At 41.0% G+C, this 21,471-nt stretch overlaps 1 protein-coding gene across 1 annotated transcript; it reads left to right on the top strand.

The window, feature by feature from the left end:
- The first annotated feature begins 500 nt into the window (after positions 1-500).
- lurap1 (leucine rich adaptor protein 1) lies at positions 501-20,016 on the top strand. The gene is made up of 2 exons (XM_046392309.1): positions 501-1,070; positions 13,379-20,016. The coding sequence occupies exons 1-2, from the start codon at positions 864-866 to the stop codon at positions 14,270-14,272; spliced, it is 1,101 nt and encodes a 366-aa protein (XP_046248265.1). The 5' UTR covers positions 501-863; the 3' UTR covers positions 14,273-20,016.
- The last annotated feature ends 1,455 nt before the right edge of the window (positions 20,017-21,471 follow it).

The following is a 21,471-nucleotide window of genomic DNA, read 5'->3' as shown; positions in this document are numbered from 1 at the left end:
GTTTCACCTTGACCCGCTACAACAGTAACATATTGAAGCAGGTATTAATAATATGGGCCTGATATATGCCATAGTCTATGACATAAGACTCACAGGGGCCACTTTTCTTCAGAATAAATGGCTATTTTTACTATTCTTACTTTCGCTGCTACTAATACTTAAGTGACTTTATGAATGTGGGACATTTACTTATAAATTAGTATTTTTATACTTTTGTATTTGCACCATCTTGATTAATTCAGCATGTACACACACGTTTTTTGCGTTAGTGTTGCGACCGACACTCAAATCCTTTAAACGTGTTTTATTGTGAAAGTCGCACAGGAAGCTGTATGATGTCATTGCATGAGTTTGACAACCTGACAGTCGGGGGGGTGTAGGGGGGGTCTCCTCTCTGACTCTGCGGCTGCTGGTCGTTGTCATCATGCAGGTGGAACCTGCGCAGTGTAGCTCCAGTGAGACACATCAGCCTCCGCCAGCGCACAGCGAGCGCACACCGGACTCTGGAGGAATCTGTCGCCGAGACGCGGGGGATAAGCAGAAAATTAGAGATTTATTTATTTATTTTAAAATCTGCTTTCAGTTTGTCTAGAAACACGGGCTTCATCAGTCTGACAGCAGATGATAATACATCCAGAATACCAGGCTGATCCCTCTGAGCATCATGCTGTTGAAGTGACCACACGTTGCTGTGTTGATGCTGTCAGAGTGTTTTTCTCTTTTTGGCGCAGTCCAACTCAGTCCGGCTCGCGCGCTGTAGGATGCCATACAATCCTTTAGGAAGCGACTCTCGCAGCTTGACAGGCAACAATTTCCAAGAAACGCAAAGGACGTAATCTTTTTGATTTCACTGCACGAACGCGATGGATGAAGCCAGCGAGACCATCCCTGATTTGAAAGACATTGAGGTGAAAATCGGCCGGAAGACCCCCGAGGGTTTGCTCAGGTGGATGCGGGAAGAGGCGTCCTCTCTCCGGGGGGACGCGAAGCTGAGCACCGCGCACGACACCAGCGTGGAGACTGGGAAGAAGAGTTTGGATGAAAAGATCAGGAAATTGAAGGTGGAGATGGTAAGACTGCTTTAATGGATTCTGTGTGTGTGTGTGTGTGTGTGTGTGTGTGTGGTGGCACATGCTGTTGGACGTGTGGCAGACTCTTGTCCTCCAGGATGTGTCTTTGACTGAAGTCACCACAGTACTGAGATGTCACACTGACAGGGTCGACTCTGTTGTTGTGAATATTGAAACATTTGTCTGCAGATCAGTTTGTCCTGAGGTTGAAAACTTTAAAAACTACATTAACAGCACTATGCAGCGTAGGTTTTACGACTCCTGATAGTATAGATCACTTAATGGAAAGCAGTACGTACAGATCCAAACAACATCAGGAGTAATTGTTAGAAAAATTGCTACTGCAAGCCGTTTCATATCAACCATGACTGCCACACTGTTTTTAAAGACCTCAAACGTGGCATCGAAAACAATCTCTGAACATCTGCTGATGATTCAGACCTAATAATTAGTCTTATTGTCCAGTGGGACAAGCCTTTCAGGTACCCACTGTGTACTGCTGTGTACTGCTGTGTACTGTCAGCTGACACTCATGTCAAATCAGGTACATTTCACAGCTGCCCAGTTTAAGATGTCTCTGTAAAGTTAAGTTGTTAGGCTTTCAGTAATCTCACTAACATTATTTTTCTTTTAGTAATTTCTTTCCTTAGTAGCATATTGTTTATTAATTTTAATAAAAAACTTAAGAAAATGGTAAAATGGTAGAGATTATGGATGAATAAATGATGTTAACAGTGATTTGAATCAGTTCGTTGATTTGTGATGTTCTGGTACTCTGTTTTTTAAGGAATAGTTTGAAGTTTTAACAAATCTGCTTATCTTTTTCTTCTTCCCATAAGTTAGATGAGATCGATGCTACCTTCAAGTCTGTACAGGAAATATGTGGCTTAAGTCAACAGCCCATTAGCCTAAAGGCTGTGAACGGTGGGGGGGAGACAGCTAGCCTGGCTGTTTCCAGTGGTGATAAAATCTGTGTCACCATCTTTATGGCTCACTAATTAACTCAATATATCTCGTTTGTTTAATCTGCACGTGAACAGAAGTGCAAAAACAAACAAAATGTGGTTTTATCGGAGGGTTATGTGCCAGACTATTTCTTGGTTGGGAGTAGTGACTTGCTTGTGGTCTCTGTGAAGTTGCCGGGCAACCAGCGGAGACTGAGTGGTACAGAGGGGCATCGATCTTCTCATCTAACTTTGTAAATAAGTATATTGTCTCCCAGTTTCTTTCTCTCTTTGCAGACAATCAGATAAACAGAATTTTGCAATTTTCACTCGCGGTTAGTGTCTCAATCTGCTAAACAGTCGCACAACAGACACAGAAAACTACTGTATGATGATATCCACAATATTTAGCAATGTTTGCAACTAAATCGATGTTACTGTATGAAGCACAACAGTGATATTTGGAGTTTGAATCATTTCGAGTGCTTCAAGCTGCTCCTCACCATGCCAACAGCTGCAGATGGCTCTGGTTGCTAGGAAATGAGCTGACCAGCAAAGACGTGCAGAAATATGATAAATTCATTGTCCATCTATTGTCAGATGATTAGCTCTCCAATCACACCACTCATACCGTGCACATTGTTTGTAGTTTTTATCACTTTTGGCTTCACATTATATTTCTGTACATGCTAGGACTTAGCTTTGGTGTGACATATTGGTAAGTCAGTCCTCTGAAATATTTTTATTGTCACCGGTGTTAGCGGTGGTTCACAGTTTTTTTAAAAACTTACATTGACTGCTGTGTTTTATACCTGACCCTTCACTCCTTTTGACCAGCTGGTGGGGGCTGCAAGTGATCAATAGCTGCTTCAGCTGGGAATCTTGTTTTGTACTTATATTAGTACCGCCATGCACCCACTCACATTAGAAAAATGTTGGAGAGTGATTTGTGAATTCAAAAATATTTTCCTAAGATTTCTCATGAACCTAATGTAAAACAAAGCTAAAAACAAAGCTTATTTAGCCTTGTGTTTGGCCACATTTTGGTCTTTGTTGTGGCACAAAAACTGACATCCATTGAGAAGTTTTATCTCGAACTGTCTGCAGAGTTAGGCAAGCGGTGAGATGAATCAATCCCAGCTTTTGTTATCTTGACTGTAAGCCCGGTGGAGTGTTTTACTTTTTCACATATTAAAAAATTATCACATGAAGAATTTCACAAAGTGCAAATCCACTGTTTTCTATTCTTTGTTTTGAGAGTAGATTACTTCCCATGGAGCAGCGGTTGATCCGTCCCATTCCAAATAAATATCTCCCCATCTTCCTGCTCACATGGACCTCACTTCCTCCAAACGACGGAGGTCCGTAGCAATAATAACGCCCCTCTCTACAGCTGTTTTTTTGTTCCCTTCTGTGATCACGTATGTCATACATTCCTGTGGTTGTGACACAGAGCAAATTCACTGCCACCGAGCTCCCAAAGCAGGCTGTCGTCTGAGGGAGTTGCTGCAAAACACATACTGTAAGTTACAAACAGCCAAAACTCATTATCAGTTTGGTCACATGTTTGAAATAGAACAGGATTACAGCACTGAAAGTCATGATGCTGGCGGCTCAGATGCGCTTTAGAAGTCTGGAGATCCTGAACAGAAAAATAAATGGTCCTCCACTGTAACTGAACACTTTTTGCAGAAACATTATCAGTTGTACCTCTGAGTTTATATAGTTTATAGTTTAGAGATCATTCGATCCACTGCCGTTTTTCTCAGCTGCTTTATGAGTACAGTCATGAAGCATTATGAAGGCATTATAATTTACTACGAAAGTTCCCTCCTAATGCACCAAAGATGTGACCTTCATAGACAGTTACCAGTCAAATATTGCTGAATATGACGTTAACGGTGTTGTATCAGCCCATTCAATTCACTGGTAATGATATAATTTAGTAGGCTATCAAAATATGAATGTTTTAGAGAAATGAACTGTGGTAACCTCCAGACACTGATGTCAGCCAGTTCCTCAGTGTATACCTGACCAAAACACTCAGTCTGGATTCACAGCATCACAAAGCATCCAGAAAGCTTCTATAAAGCTGTTGAGAGTGGAGCGTCAGACTGCTTTGTTGCCAGTTTTAGACATTAATCAAGTCTGCTGCAAAGAGGGGACTGACACAGAAGTGATAAAGATCCACTTCCTAACTGGAGGGGAGTGAAACCTCCAGCACAGAGTGTGTGTGTGTGTGTGTGTGCATGTGTGTGTGTTTCATTCATCTCTAAGAGTGGTGTAGTGTAGTGCACAAGAAGACTACTGAGCGTTGCACTTTCATCAGAAATCTGCTTAGTAAGACGTGCAGTAATGTGAGTGTCTGCAGAGTAATGCTAAATGGAAGAGCTCACATGTGCACACACACACACACACACACACACACACTTCCATGGAAATTTAATCTGGTCCCTGTATGCGTGTTTTTTCTTGCTGTTTTCTAATGCTGAACAGTAATACCGATGATCTCAGGGGCTCCAAAGACACACACACACACACACAGCTGATATTTGTTACTTTTTCTCACTTTTTTCAGTGTATTTGTATTTGCGTGAGTGTGTGTCTGTGTGCAGTGTTTACTCCACAGTCATCTGTTACTCCACTGTATCTGTAACCGCATGGTGATGGTGGGCTGCAGCATCTGCCTACTGCAAGATCATGGATGTGTGTGTGTGTGTGTGTGTGTGTGTGTGTGTGTGTGTGTGTGTGTCTGTGGGTGTGTGGGCCATGTTAATACCAGTAATGAAATGCTGTGTTGCTTCTTGTTAACTGTGAGGGGAAACAAGATGTTATCTCGTGTTTCTAATACTTTTCACTTTGCCAAGCAGCCGTTAACATGTGCGTCACCCCAAGTTACAACATGAGAGTCAACCTGAATTTTTTGACCAACAAGGCAGCCAGTCTATAATGTCTAGCTTGTGTATAAATGGAGTTTTGGGCCACTAACAATGCCATGGGGTGGAGTGTAGTTTTGTTCGGGCATGTGGTGATGAGACGCACCTTCTTGTTGATGGTCTCATGCTATTTCATTGATCAACAGTCAGTTGTGGCAATGCCAAGAAAAGCAGGGAAGCAAAGGCAAAAGGCAGGGAACAAGAGGACTGAATGTAAACAAAGCAGCTTTAAAAAATCAAGCTTTGCAAATGTTTTGTGAAGAAGAAACCAGACCTCAGGGATACACAGTGAGTCCTGACAAAAATCACTGACGTGCGTTTGTGAGAAGAAACTTTGTTTACACGAAAACTCCACTTTAAACAAGATGATCTGGCGTTAAATTTAATATTTGCTTTTTCATCAAGTTTTCAGTTAGTTGTTTAAAATAGGAAATTCTAATGGTTTGAGGAGCTGGAACCTGATGTTTACTATTTCCACTTCAGAAATTTGGCTGAAACATTTAATTGATCAACAGAGATGTTGCAGATTAAATTTCTTGTAATTGCATGTCACAGAAATAATGAGCAGCATATGTACAGTATATGGAAAGTGTACTTAATCAGTGAAAAGTGATGTCTGCTGGTTTAGGCTGTCTGCTGATACTTCATCAATGTTTGTGTCTCAGTATGGTAGAGAACATTTGACAAATGTTTTTATTAATGACTTTACTGTTCATCTCTGTGGAAGCAGTTTTAAAGCTTCTGCCTTTTGTCTCCAGCTGTCTGATGTAAGACACTCTCTCCACTGAACTAAACAGACTGTCTGCATGCAGAGACACTCCTTTAAAGCCGCACTGGACTGGCAGTCAGCCACATGCACACGCATGTGCACTAAAGGCCCTTTGTATACTCGCTGCTTTATGCATGACATGTTCAGCACCTGTTTATCAGCCATCAAATGGAGATTTACAGGGTGAATCCTGCTCTCTGGGTATGTCATTTCTCTCTCTCTGGAGCTCTTCCTTTGTTGCTCTCTATCTCCATCTCTGCCTTCCAGCTCTGGGCAGATGAAGGACAGTGCAAAGTCAGCTTGGAGTACAGAGCTGAGCTGCGAGGGGCTCAAAATCCAGTCTCAGTCTTCTTCTTTAGTCAAGCTCCTGGCTGTTTCCTCCGAGACAGTCATTAGAGGATTTTTGTCTAATTAAATCATTTCCAAGTGACCTGAGCCCCTTTATTCGTCCAAACCATGTTGTTTTCAACCCTGTCTCTGGGAAATTATATTTATTCACTACTAATATGTTTAATATTTCTTCATAGGAAACATATCCTCACAGGTTTTGCAAGTGAAGGAAGACTAAGGTGGAAGGTGGGCATGCAAATCACAGGACTGCAAGATGGGACGTTTCACATCCTGAGTCCTGTGTGTGATTAGGTGTAGGCAGCGAAAGCCTTCTGGTTAAGGTTAGGAAAGGAATTTGGGTAAACATTAACAAAGTTAACACCCATGTTGTCTCATGCTTCAAGTGATTTGAATCTTTTTAAGTAATGAACCAAAACTGTGTTCTCTCCCCAAGGAATGCAATGTGACCGGCATTACAATCCTGTAAATGTGCTCCCTAATAGACGGGTTGTTTACTATGTGTCATTTCCCCTCATCTCCACTTTTGATGCATGCAACTTGCTATTGAACTGAAAGGAGCTTCTCAGATTTCATAGCATCAGGATTCCTCAGCTGCACCACAGGAAAACCTCAGCAATAACAACTTAACATTCCTTTTTGTTCAGCTGATAAGAACTGCTCATAGCTACGATTTTGAAGCGCTGAGGAAGCTAAGTGGAAAACGAGTGTCACATTTGAAGATGCGACTACTGCATTTGTGAAATCAGAACAAAAATGCATTTTCTTGATGGTATTTTAATCTCGTGAAACATTTATCTTCATTTGGTTCTGACTGGGCAGTAAAATCCAGCTTGTTTGAGATCTAATACATGTCTGCTGTGTGATCTGAGAAAGGAGAAAGAGAACAAAGATGATACAGAAGGGACAACACTTTGATCAGTCAGATACAAAATCACAAAAGAGAAAACGAAACAAGGATGAGTGGATATTTTACGGAGCAATCAGATGTGAGCGCAGACAGATGGAGCAGTTGGAGGTTTACACTGAGACCTTCTGCTGTCTGTTGGGACTGAAGGGGACTCTGCAAGGTCGCCGTATGTCTGCACGAGGCCTGAGCGGGGAAGGTGAAATGACAGACAGTGACACCAGAGGACATGAGACAGACAGACAGAGGGAGGGGAGACTGTACCAATAGAGGCGAGTGTTTATTTTGCTGGTGTATGAAAGAGCAAGTGTGTGTGTGTGTGTGTGTGTGTGTGGTTATGACATCCCTGCTGGCAGTGATTCAGCAGTCTGCTCGGTGGCTGTGTGACATTGGGAGGCTGTTTTCACCACATGGGAGAAGTTGCGTCGCAGATCATGTTTCAGCTATGCATATGTTATCATAAGGTACTGTATCAAGACACTCAATTAGTCAGTGCATGATTGGAAATGCACTCCTACGTATTCCACAAGAGACGGTGATTCTGGAGCACCTTGCTGCTTGATTTTGCATTTCGATGACGGACGACTGCTGTGCAAAAACATCTGAAGGACTAACTAACTAACTTTTATTTTAATGTTCATTTTTGTCTGATGATAGCAACGAACTCACCAAAATAGAGTACATTGCTACCATGAAGACAGATGGGGCTAGAAGCACAGGCGGTCAGCCAAGAGTGGTTGTAAACAAGCCAATGATTTTATTATTACACATTAGAATGATGGCCAAAAACTACGAAAATAATTTTATCATGTCAATCCTTTAAAATATGTTCTACTATTAGGCAATTTGTTATTTGTAAAACGTCATAATGTCTTGTACTTTTGAACCATGAAACAATGTTGATGTTTAATAATAGCAATCACTGAAGACTTTTTATCTAAAATGTGTCAGGAGTTTTGCAGCAGCTGTAGGTCCAGCTGCCTGGAAAAAACATGGTTCATGGTCCAAATGTGATTCAAGAAACACCATTTTATCACCACAAAATATACATTTTGACAGAAAAAAAGTCTAAGAAAGTGTCCAAAGAAAACAAAACTCAGAGAAAAGTCCAGCAACACATCAGTAATGGTAAACTTTCCAGCTATCACTTTGAAAATGAAGATGCTTCTTGTGTGTGTCTCACTGGTTCCTTCTTCTTATTGAATATCCCTCGGGATCAATAAAGTATCTATCCATCTACTTTCAGAGAGGTAGAAATAGGTCAGATTGAAACGCACTTCCTGTTAAATTCCCACTTGAGTGCTGAAGCTTTTGGAGTACGTGCACGTACAGACGAGACAAGAACCAAAACTATATTTTCAGTCTCAATTTTTTTAAATTAAAAGAACTGATTGTTTAGTTTATGAGATGTCAAAAATAACGGCAACTCGTATCTTCACATTGCTTATTTTGACTGACCAATGGTCAAAAATACTAATCTAAAGTGACATAAAAGTGACAGGAGCAGACGAATCTTAACATTTGAGAAGCAGTTGCAGCAGGTTTTTTTAACGTGACAAATGACTCATCCGTCTAATTAATCATTTACCCTGCTGTCATTGGTTCTTGATGAATATTTATCTTAAAATTAATGAAAATATGTAATTTAAATCATATCATTATAAATCAAGAATGATATTTAGCTGTTTATTGTTTGCAGCGCGCGCACACACACACACACACTCAGTTATGTACCAGATACTAAAGGCAGGACGATGGGCTTTCCAGAATCCTCTCTGTCAGCCAGAAGGTGCTTGGCCTCCTGCCTGAGTAGGAAAACTGAAATCTGTTTGGCTTATCGACGGCAGGAAAAAACAACAAAAGAAGAATAACGGTGTTTCAGTATCCTGCATGTCCACTCCCTGCTTTCACGCTGACCACTGTCACATAAAAAATGTTTTGACCCCAGTCTGACCTTTTTCACTCGACTGGGCCCTCCACATAATGAGCACATTTGACTTTGTCGTATAATTAGAGGCTGTGATCAATGTGGAAATATTGAAAACGACATGACACACAATTTATGACACAGTTGGGACTCCACCATTGGCAGAAGGATGGAAACACTGTGAAACCCAATCTGAGTTAAGGAAATATTTGCATGCCTTTATGTAGTAACACAATGTGATATCCTCTTTCATTTGGTAATTGTATAATTGAAAGTGTACAGTGACAGAGCTTTGAAATAACCAAGGAAGGCAGATGGTTCACCTTTGGAGAACAGTTACCAGGGACGTGACCAATCTGTTTGACTTCATGTATTTTGTTTGTAAAGAAGGACAAAAATTGCTCGCAGTTCATGGAGGAGTCCTCAGTTTGTTGGCTTGGAGGAGGCTTAATTATGGATTCGATGGTTTTGAAAAGAACTCCCGGGTTATTGTGGTTGGTTGCAAGGATGTCGGAGAAATAGGAGGTCCTGGTTTGTTTTACTGCCTTTTGGTGAGTACACTTTAGTTGTTTCATGATTTCATGTGAGGTGGTTTGACTCTCCTGATTTTTGTAGGTGCTATGGAATCTGTACATATTTTTGCTTTTTGGATGTCGCCAAGTGCAGTGGTGGAAGCCTTGTGAAAAGAAGAAACATAAGCAGATAGAAACTTTTAATTCAAATTTATTGTCTGGTTACCGTGGATACTGGTAGATTTGGTTCAGGATACACATCCATCACAGCTGGTTTTTAGCTGAGCAGAACAGAGCAAGAGCAACCGTGAATTTAGAGGGTATTTGTTGTGGGACAGGCCTAACTCAGCAGCAGAGTGGGCTTCGTTAGCGTTGTGCCACCTCAGCGCTGACAGGCATGGAGCTACTTTTACTGCCACCCTCATTAGCCACTCAGTCTCTGCCAGCTGAAAACCTCAAACCTCAAACCTGAACCCCACCCCAAATGTCAGTGGGTTTACAACACACACACACACACAGAGAAAGCTGTGGTTTTTGATCCTCAGTTTGTCTTCTTTGTTTGGCAGCTCCTCCCTGTGACATGTGATGTGTGCTTTTATGTGTGTTTTAATGTACGATAGATGGATGAATGGAATGAGTAAGCAAATAGAGATTTATATATTTATTTACCTTCTCTTCTTTGTCTCTCTTGTTATTTCCTTGTCCTCTGTCGTTAGAGCCTGTGTCCGCCAGAGAAACGGTTGACAGTTTAGTTCATATTCTGGTTTAGGAGTCTTTTGGCACAGCAGTCAAAGAAAAATGCATTTGGATTCTTTCTATCTGGTCTTTGAGTGTGCATTAGCATGTTTGATGTGTTTTCATACACAGACCGAACAACAGTAGAGCAACACCGACTCACTGTCCACAACTCTCCCTCCAATGATGTCGCAGGGGACCCGAAACCCAAATTGTTCTCAGACAACTCCTTTAAAAGATGCAAGCTGGGCTGCATCATATTGTGATTGACTCGCTTGCCAGTCAGGCAAGGGGTAAAGGTCCACCGGACTGCGACTTTGGCATCGGCACATCACACAGCTCAGGCCTCCAGACTTTCAGCCGTTCTAAGTGCCATCTTTGCATTTGTCCCTGTGTATACTTGTATTTATAGATTTGGGCATAATCATCTTTTTACATATAGTTAACAGTACATTAATTTGGCAGATGCTTTTGTCCACAGTTGGGTGTCGAGATGTAGTCTGAAAAGGTGGATTTTCAGTCTTTTGGGACACTTCTCCCATCTGAGGACAAGAAGTTGCTCCCCACATGCTTAACCATTTATGTATTTTTTGATTAAGACCTGGTTTATGGTGAAAATTAAAGTCATGCTTTAGTTAAGATTAGGGTGAGGGTTGGGATTAGGCATGTAGTGGTTTAGGTTTGAGTAAACCTTTAGGGATTCAAGCCAAGCCAAGTTAACCCAGTGTCCTGACACAGCCAATTTAAATGCTTGAAGGCAATCAGACTAAGTGACAGCTTTGTGGTCAGCAGTGATGACAGTTGAAGAATGAAATACTGGGCGTGTGTGTAAGCAATAGAAGTCGTCCATATTCAAAATGAGGATGCAGGATTATCTAAACCGATGGTTTCTAACCTTTGTGGTTTTGGCCTCCTTGAAATGAAGCTTTTTATGACCCACTCATAAAAGGTTATGGCCTCAATGTGGACACAGTCAAGTCATTAAGGGGAAATTTTAGAGGCCTGAAGAGATGAAATTCTCCATTATTTCACATGAAAAAGCAGATTTTCATCAAGTGACTTTTCGGTTTTATTTTGGGAAGGTTCCAGCAAACAGTTTGGAAACAAATGATGTAAATCACCCATCTACACTGTGAGGTTTATCTGAAGTGAGCCTGAGAAAGATGAGGGGAAGACACTGAATTGGAGAGGACTGAATGAGCTAAAATAATCTTATCCTACAGTCAGCAGTGCTCACTGTCCTGAATGGTGACTCGGTTCCAGAAAAGTCAGCCGCCAAACATTCAAAGGGTTTAGAGAGAGAAATATTATTTTCTGTACATAGGCAGTGCTTTCTTTGTGGACTGTAGAAAAATCATACTAACCAAAACTACATTGTCCCACTGGAGACATAACCACTGATGCTAACATTATGCAGGAGTAAATGATAAATTGCTTGGCGGGTGGGCAGAATCAATATGTTCCTCTCAACCATTTTATTGGCATAACCTGGAGGGTCATAAGGACCCGGTAAAGGAAATAAGAGAGGTAGACAAAGACACCAAAAGGTCAAAGGACTAAGGTGTTATGATGCCTCCCCTTCTGTGTAGCCTATCATTGATGAAACTGCATCATGTGCAGTTTTTATCGTTTATATACACGTTTTGCTGTACCACTCACACAATCATCATAGATATCATATATATACAAATAATCTTTACTATATACAATTTATGTACAGACATGCAATTTATGTGTTTGTTGTCTGACTGTGTTGTCTGACTTGTTACGACTGGGGCCACTCACAGTATATTTCAGCATAGCATATAGCATAGTAACACTGTGGTGGAATCTAATTGCTCAACTACGGTATTTAAAGCCAAATTTTAGGTATGACTTTACTTTAGTGTTTTCATTTCATGCCATTTCATTTCTGCTCTGCTACATTTAAGAGGTAAATATTGTATTTTTTACCTAACTGCAATGCAAATGAAGATTTTATGTGGAAACATAAGATGGGTTTATAAAATATGATGCATTTTTTAGTACCCAAGACAGAATGCACTCACTTGAGCCATTTTTCTCCATCTGGTACTTTTAGTTTTGTTCTTAGATGTACATCTGTCAGATCATGCTGACATACTTGCGTGCAATTGTGTATGAAACCTGTCTGAAATAAGCCATAATTATGTAAGAAAAGGTAAAAACACGGTGAGGTAATATAAACTGTTGATTTTACAAAATAACTGCAGGAAGCTGAGCTACAGTAGCCTTGAGAAAGACAGAGACACTGACCGTCTGTAGAAGCACATAGAGACTGAAAAGGTAGAACTGAGATACTGAAGGACTACATGCTTGAAGCTTTGTGAGAGACTGATTATCTGCAGAGAGGGGTGGATATCATCAGGCCAAGCTCTGAATGTCGGTGCCATATATCACCTCCTGTGCGCTTCACCACAGACCTCTGCTAATGTATTCTGGGGAGGAATTTTCCATGACTGCAGCCGCCTTTTGCTCTTATTCATCATTTAGCTTTTTCAACCTCCCACACATGCACAGACACATTGCAGTAGAAGATACCAGCGGCTGTTATTTCTGATCCATCATTATTTTATATATTGTACTAGATGACATCATGAATAAACGTCTGAGAAGTTTGTAGCATTTATAGGGCAATTAGACATCTTTTTTTTAAATTTTATTTTCAAATGTGTCGTAATTTCCAGTGCCTTTTCTCAACCGATTCTCCTGCAGAATTAGTTTTGCTCATATTTCCATGTTAACACTTAAACAGCCTAATCCACTACTTACAATATGTTTCTCTAAACCTTCTCCTTCTTCTATCACTTTGTCCCTTGTTGTTTTCTTTTATTTCCATCTGTAAGATATTTCCCTGTACCATTACCTTATTTGTTTCCACATTGGTTGCAGTGTATACTCAACCCACCAGCTTTTGTTATATTTTACTTCCAATTATGGTAATCTCTAAAGGTTTAATAGCATTATAATTATGTTTGCACTCGTCCGTGGAGCCAAACCTGAAAGCCTAAAATAAATTTCTGCACGATCCTTGTGGTTTTCCAGGTTCACAGTTTGTCTGGTTCTCATACAAAACATTTTTTTCTTATTACAAACTAAAAACTATCAAAACATGAACACAATGAAAATAATCAACAGACCAGATGCCTGACCCAAACACGCAACTTCTCTTTGTAATTTCATCCATCTTTCCTTTTGTTATTTGTCCACAGGCTCACTTGCGCTCGGTGGATGTCAAGATCTTGCAGCAGTTGCTAGCAGTTCATGAGGGCATTGAAGCAGTGAAATGGCTGCTGGAGGAGCGTAGCACACTGACGAGTCACTGCAGCAGCCTAACCAGCAGCCAGTACAGCCTGGGCGAGGGCCCCGACACCTCCTGGAGAGGCTCCTGGAGTAGTCTGCAGGACCCAAATGACAAGCTGGACAACATCTCCATCGGCAGCTACCTGGACACCCTTGCAGATGACATGGATGAGTACTGCCCCTCCAGCTCAGAGTCGGTTATCTGCTCTACCACACCGCTAGTCTCAGAGTGTACTACTGTGAGCCGGATAGGGGGAGGCCCCGGGGCCATGGTCACAGCAGTTGCTACAGGAGCTGGGGTAGGGGTGAAGTCTGGTAGTGGAGCTGGAAGTGCAATTCGGGCTGGGGCAAATGAAAATGGAACTGGGATTGGAAATGGGACAGAGGCAAAAGGTGGACCAGGAACTGGGATTACCAGTGGGACTGGTATTACTGGGACTGGAACTGGCAAACCAGCCGTTTCTGTCAGCTCCCCCCAAGCCAAGTCTGAGGGCCCTAAGCAAGAAGCTCCGATGTGGACCACAGCTGCTGAGATGGGTAAAGGAAGTCCTGCTTCTAAGGGTAACACCCAGACACAAGCTGTTAAGGCTAATGGAGTCCTGGAGAAACCAACAATGCAGACAGGAAGCCCAACCCGCCACACCCTCACTGAGAAACTGGGAACCAGCCAGAGCCCCAAACTCAAACCTTACAAAAACGGAAAGATCGACTTGGATACTTGCAAAATGAATGGCAAAATGCACCTGGAGTACGACGCACACTGGCGATGGGTGCAGTCGCAAGAAGACGTGACGTTTTTGTAAGAGGGATAATAACAGAGGGGACCAAAGCCACTGTTAAACATCCCTTCTGTAACATCAAAGACCAAATCACTGAAGGACAGAAGAAGAGCAAACTGCTGTTTGTGAAATGCACATAGTGAGGCTTTGCTTTTTGAACGACACTGGGTTTAAAAGACAAAGAATAACTTTTTTGTCCTGTTGTTCCCTCCTGTTACTGCACTAACTTTCTGTAAAACATTGATGTCAGTACTACGGTGGATGCACATCACAGGATTTTGACCATATTTAGCCAAACTTGGCTGCCTCAAACAAACTTAGGAAAGTAAATTTTAAAATCCTGTGTCACAGTTTTCTCAGGGTCTTTCTTGGCACTCCCTGATTTTCTCTCTTTTCCTTCCTTTCCTTTTCTTTTCTAAAGCACAGTGAGATGATCTGCCGGAGAGCTGAAAACATCATTTCAGTTTGCTTGACATTATGCATCAACCAACGTAAATTAGATGATTTGAATTATAATTTAACAAAATCCTATAAACAGTTCCTCTATTTAAAATAATCCATAATTAAAACCCAGGGGCAGGATAAAGATTTCTGATCTCTGTTAAAGAATATCGCTCTGGGATCTCCTTAATTACTCCATTTTGTCCCGTGGTGGGCCCTTAACAATCATCACCACCATTATTAACAGCACTGATAGAGTCTTCTGTACTGCATTTAAGTTTTTAGAAGACCAAAGTTTCCTCTATCAAACCACAACTTAAATTTATTGTATGAACTATATACCCAAACACTTAATGGTTATAGATAGCATTACTCGATAAAGTATTAACAACAAAGTAAAACACCATTTGATAAAATCTGTGAGTGTGTTTCTTCCCAAACTCGTAGCTGAACGAAAAGTAGAGGATATGAAAATAGAAACACAGAGCACTGAGGTTAATAAAAGTTTCTCTCATTGAAAAATAATGTACCTACTGCTAGCATTTGTGTCTTTGTGGAGCTAATACTTTCAGTGCTTAACCAACCATCTGCAGTGTTAGTGTATATTCACTGAAATGCAATACAGCTACTCTGTGCATCAGGTATTAGTCGTGATTGGTTTGTAGACAAATACTGAATATGGCTGATTTTGGTTTTTTGAACCGTTGTAGTAAACTATGTTAGCTTTTATAAGCAGATGTTGTGCCTGACTGGTGTGAACCTTAACTACATATGCCTGTACTTTCCCTCCTGAGATGTGCACTGTTGTTATTGATACATTTTTTGACTGACTTTATTTTTATTGTTTTTGCTTCCTCTTGGCCTCTGCTTGCGTGTAGAAATGGCTGGACCACCAGTCTGTGTGCTCTCGCCATGTGAACATGTTATGTGAGCTGGGTGGATCTTGCATGCCTTGTGCTGAGAGCTTTATTGCTTAAACCGTGAGAAATTGGTGCAAGACCTAACACAATCAGAGAAGAAAAGCAATATTTCATGAGGCCTTTCCACTGGCTTCCATAAGCAGCCTCTTCTCCGTAAATTAAATCTCACATTATTGTTGTCTGTTCTGCGGGAGTTTCTGAGACTACTGACAAGGAGAGCATCTGTCTGTCTCTGTGTGTGTGTGGCTGCCTGAGCACATCTGGCCTGTCAAAGTTCAGATAAGAATATACGAGTCCCAAAGGTGTTTAAGAGTTTTCAGCTCATTCATCACAGCGTTACTACATCTCCTACCAGTCTGCAGTTAGTCATGTCAGCGCTGCCAGGAGAGCGCAACACGTGATGAACGGAGGGGAGCTTATTACGTAATCAGCACATAACTATGCCATACTGTACCTCGTCACGAAAAGGCTCCTTTGAAAAGGTTTTCCTTTCCTTCTCTCCTACATTCTGAAAAACCCTGACATTTGAGTCAAGGTCTGGTGTAATTGTGCACTTCACTTGGAAATCGTTGCATTGTTAAATTTCTGCAGGATCCGTTTACTGGTGGGAAACTACCAAAATGAATTACGTATGTGATGCTCGGAGTGGAGTGGACACTTTTCACCCAGCACCAAAACAGTATTCAAAACAGGCCTAGTTTTTCACATTTTATGCACTGTAACAAAGATTTGACAGCTTGTTAAGTCCCAACCCCCATTAGTTATTTGTTTTCTATTCTAAAATTCTATTTCTTTGTGAGTCGAACACTTTGTTCTTGCACAGCACATGCTGTATATGCAGTGGATGTGCCATTTGTCATGAGCAAAGCCTTTTATTCCTTTTAGATCAAATCCCCAGTCACATTGTGCACTTATTTAACATAAGCCAAAAAAAAAACAAAAAACGCCAATTTCTTTGTATTCTATATATCCAAATTAAATCATGCTTACTTCCTGTTAAACAAAATTGTCCTTAAGTTGTCTTGAACCAACCAATTTCAATCAATAATATCATTTTTAGTGGCACAGAGCTAAGATTCATGCAGCTGAGGTGTACGTCCACCTGCTCAGGTAACAAGGGTGATGGTGTTGAAGGAGACGAGCAGTCCTCATCAACTGATTGAAGGCTAGAATCCGTTTCCGACTGAATGTTATTATCCATGTTTGTTATGACACACCTGCTTAACATTCAAATAAAAATCCCTCCCGGCTTCGTCCTGTTTCACGAGCACATACGTCAGGATACAGAAGCCACTTACTCTGAAACTGCTGTTTCATCCGGACTTTAATGTCTACGCAACCATGAGCGCCTTAACATTAATTTAGGTACTGAGGAAAAAGATTTTTTTTTGTAAGCTAGTTAGTCAGCCATGCCGAAGTAGGAATGTATTAAAGGTACTGTTTAATCCAGCCCTGCACTTTCACACTTACTCCTCCAAAGCTTGACAGGCCTGTCTTTGCTTGTTCAAACAGTCAGTTAGTGCTCAGGTCAGACTCTTTCACTCCATGCGCAGAGTTAACTTCTTGTCAGCTGCCACTGCATGCATTCATTTAGTTCTTAAACTGTGGTGACTTCGAGTCAACTATAGCCAATCAGTCAATTCAAATTCTGTCTTTACAGACAGCTACAATGGGATGTTCGACTCAGTGCCTCTATTTGTTTGAGCCACTGAAGTGTTTCCTCTCTCCTCCTCCTGCCTTTCTTTTCATCCTACTTTCCATCACCACACTGGTGCGATGGAAACGTTCAGTCTGTGCCAACACACACATCATGCACACACAATGCCCTCTCGCTGGAGACGGCACCATGAAGCCAGCACCACAGAAACAACGACTGTAGACCAGTCCTGGAGACAGGAAAGGAAAATTTCTTAAACTGGACCTTGAACTCTTGGACGAGTTGGAACATTTTTAAAAAATCTGTCCCCATGTTTTTTTTTTCTCCCTATAAAGAAGATCATCTATCCCTCACTGGATAAGTATTTCAACCATGGCATATCATCCAGCCACAGTTTAGACATGAAGTCATTCAAACCCTCCTACCTGTTTAACATATGTGTTGGCTGTAAAACAATATTGCATGCCAAAGAGACTGTCTGCTCTGCTAGTTTGTGGTTTTCTTTCCAAATTAGCTCAGCCATATGGGTGGAAAAAACTACATTTTAGTGCAGGGAACAAACCTGTAAAACACATTACATCAAGCTATAGTGCGTCTCTCCGCAGCTATACTGTAGCCCATGATGTTGTAATGTGTTTTTGGTGGGAACATCCAGTTTAAAATTGGAATATGAACATTGTTTTAAACCACTCACTGGCAGAGATTTAATGGGTGCTGACAGCCGAGGTGCCAGGAGAAATCGCTTGTGGCCTGATTGTTTTTGAAAGAGAGATAATAACTACTGTGTGTGCATGGATGGGAATGCAAGTGTTACTAACTGGCACACTTGTGGAAAATACCTTTCAGTCAAAGCCGAAAGCCTCTGTTCACTTTCCAGAACTATTTCGAGGATATGGAGATAAAAACAACTCGGCAGACTTGCTCCCCAAAATCCTCATATTTCAGTCGTTTTTATGATGTCCAGGATTTATCAGATGTCCAGTGATGTGATGTGTTTGCCTTGGCTTCAGGTGCCAGGCACCCTCCCCCAGCTATTCTGGGCACAAGACAAACAGCATGATTACATAGACGAGTGGATATCCACAGGGTTGCCATGACAATGAGACTGAACAGGCTTTTAGCTCTCGTGGCTACATAAAACAATGTTTACTGCAGTGCCAGTGGCAGGATTGCAGGGCTGTCTGAATGACGATGGGTAAGGTGGGAAAGATAAGACAGGTGCTGCATCTTAACAGAGTCAGTATAAGAACCATTAGAATGAAGCTGGTAATCTGTAAATCTGATTACACTTTAAGGTACCCTTTCCAAATAAGGCACCTTTCATTAAGGTTTTAAAATCATGAATAGGATCAGGCAGTGGTACATGCAGACTACTAATTAACACTTTTGCCTGCAGATTTGACAATTAAAACTCATTACATCATGATGTTGCAGCAGCAGGTTGGATGGAGTTTTACAAAATTACAAAAATGTTGCTGGGTTGTTGGATTAACTGCATTATTACCAAATAAAAATACAAAAAATAAACCAAACTCACTCCAATTGTGTTAATTATTGATTATAACTGATCTATAAAGTATTGGTAAATGATGTATTAACCTTTAGCAGAGATTACAACATATAAACACTTTATTAAGGGTGCCATATCAGAAAGGCTGCTTTATTGTAATCTCTTACGGTTGTACAGGCTGACTGAAGAGGCTTTTTATCTTTTTAATCTTGGTGATGTTTTCCAGGGTGAAGAATGTCTAGATTAGCTCAGTTTGTATTTGCGAATAAAAATAAGTCTTGTCTTTCTTGTCCAGATGCAGAGTGAAAACTGAAAACTGGCTCTCAAGGACTCTCAACCATTCAAAAATTGAATCAGAATTATTCTGCTTTCCATGAAGAGCCAATGTAGACTCAATTTTTCACATTTTCTAACATAATGAAATTGAGATTTTAAAGAGCTTGATTAACAGTGTTGAGGCACAAACACAAGCCACCCGAGGTTGTGCTTTGTTCTGCATTAGCACACAGCTCAGCCGCCCTCTCTATGAGCCACCTGAAATGCTCCACAGCCCTTTGCCGGCAACTTTTGGCCATTTGAGAAGCTAAAAGACAGACTGGTTGTGTCTCCCTGGAGGCAGTGTGGAGGGATAAACATCGAGCCGAGTGGCGTAGCACACAGCATGCAGCTAAAAGAAAGCTTCCACTCCCGGTGTCCTGCTGTTTTGTTCCTTCCTCTTGTACATACACAAACACACATGAGCACAATTTATCCCAGGACTGACGTGGGTCTCTAGGTACTCGACAGCTCCTCAAAGAGGGCCATTAAGCATTTTCTTTCCTTGAATCTTTTCTAATACTTTATCCCTCCATGTGTGTGTTTTGTTCACTTCCCAAACTGCTCAAAGAAATGGAAGTGAATTGAAATAAACCCCACTGAGGGCACACTGGGCTCTGAACCAGGCCCAAAACTTAACTTAGGCAACACAAAGCTTCGAGGATTGAAAGATAAAAGCCACAGAGACCGACTGCAGTTCACTGGATCAGCTGAATCAATATCTTGCTTGAGTGAGTGAATTGTTTTTATTTCCATGGTACGATGCATTTTTTTTATTATTTTGTTATGCAATATGTCTTGAGGGGAAAAAATGTTGTTTTTTTTCTTTGTAAAGTGAAACTGTTGAACAAATCACTAATAATTATGTTCATCGTTGTGGAGAATTATAATATACAGTATGTAAATTATATGAGCTCATCTAATAATTAAAGATATTTTGAATGTTTTTCCTTGTTTTTTTTTGGGTGGTGGTGGTGGGGGGTGTTACTCCCTTATCAAAAAGGGAAGTGTGAAAATCATATTGTTCCTTTGGACAAACTCTTTCTCAGATGTTTTCCCTGAAAACAAGAAAAAAATTTTAAAACCAAAAACCCTGCCCATCCTCTCTTCAGTCAGCAGCTGTTTTTTTCTCTCCTGACTTCTTAGTGTAAACTACTCTGATTCTGATCAATACTTGGCCCAGTCCTCCCACACAGGTTTATCAATGCAGATCCATTAGCTTTCAAAGCACTCAGTTTGCTTCCCAAAACCACTGATCCGAATGGATTTGAAAGAACATAAAGTATATGTGCTCATACATTATGTGTATACAATATATTTAGCCAGGAGATCACCTGATATTTAACATATGTATGAGTACGATGACTCCAAATAAAACAGCTTCAGGTGTCAAATCTGCTCAAGCAGGAAGTTTCATAACATCGCTTTGATGTTTAAATACATGATGTTGACACATTATGTTCAACATACATACACAGCACACTGTGGTTCACCAGAAAGGTGTTTTTTGATTCGCTTCTGCTGAAGAAAAAATGTTTGTCAGCTTTGGATTTATTTCTGCTATCGCAAACAGAGGTGTGAAAAATCTGTGGATATTCATTCACCTGCTGCCTGTTGCAACTTCATCCCTTTCCCGAAATGTTAAACTATTAATGTAATTCTTCAGGAGTTAAGGGAGCAGCCCTGTGCTGCATTTCGCACGTAATTTCACTGGACAGCAACAGTGTTCAAGTTTGATTCCAGAGATGACATGAAAATATGGCTTTTGTGTTTGACCTCAGACAAAACGATGATAATTAACTGCTAGAAACCTGATTTATCAGCTGTTGGATATTTTACGTGGACCTGTCTTCATACAGATATGGTCTGCTGTGTATTTATAATATGACATAAGTTTAACAAAAACATGTAGTGTCTGGTATGAATGTCTGCCCATTTCTTATCCAGTTTGTGCATTCACACTCACACCTCCTTTGGGTCACAAATGAAAAGGGTCTTCACTGTGGTATTTGATTGTGAAGAGCTTCTCAAACCAGCTGACATCCCCCCCCCATGTGTGTATTCAGTTTGCACTCATGTATAAATTTGTCTTTCTGGTTGCAGCTCAGCAGTATTACGGTTTATCTGCTGCTAAAGGGGGCAGATCACATCAGCCTCATGTAATCTAACAACCTCTGGGCGTCTTTGTCTGTCTGCTGCTACTAAATCCCCCCTCGGCTGTGTGAAAACAGGGTGAGGGGATCATAAAGCAGGAGACGATGGCAGGGGTGCAGTCGTGTGTTGTTGTTTTTCTTGTTAAATCTGAACATAAGCTGGTCGCTTTAACAGAGGTGAGAAGGTGGTGTAAGAGGACGGGTGTGATGATGCCCTCCGGGTGGGT

Source organism: Scatophagus argus, chromosome 6, assembly GCF_020382885.2.
Source record: "Scatophagus argus isolate fScaArg1 chromosome 6, fScaArg1.pri, whole genome shotgun sequence".
Lineage (NCBI taxonomy): Eukaryota > Metazoa > Chordata > Actinopteri > Scatophagidae > Scatophagus > Scatophagus argus.
This window is presented reverse-complemented; position numbering and strand designations above follow the sequence as displayed.

Excerpts from the sequence above, each read along its gene's own strand:
- lurap1 (XM_046392309.1), top strand. The coding sequence starts at position 864 with ATGGATGAAGCCAGCGAGACCATCCCTGATTTGAAAGACATTGAGGTG. Across the intron at positions 1,071-13,378 it reads GGAAATTGAAGGTGGAGATG|GCTCACTTGCGCTCGGTGGA; the intron begins GTAAGACTGCTT and ends ATTTGTCCACAG.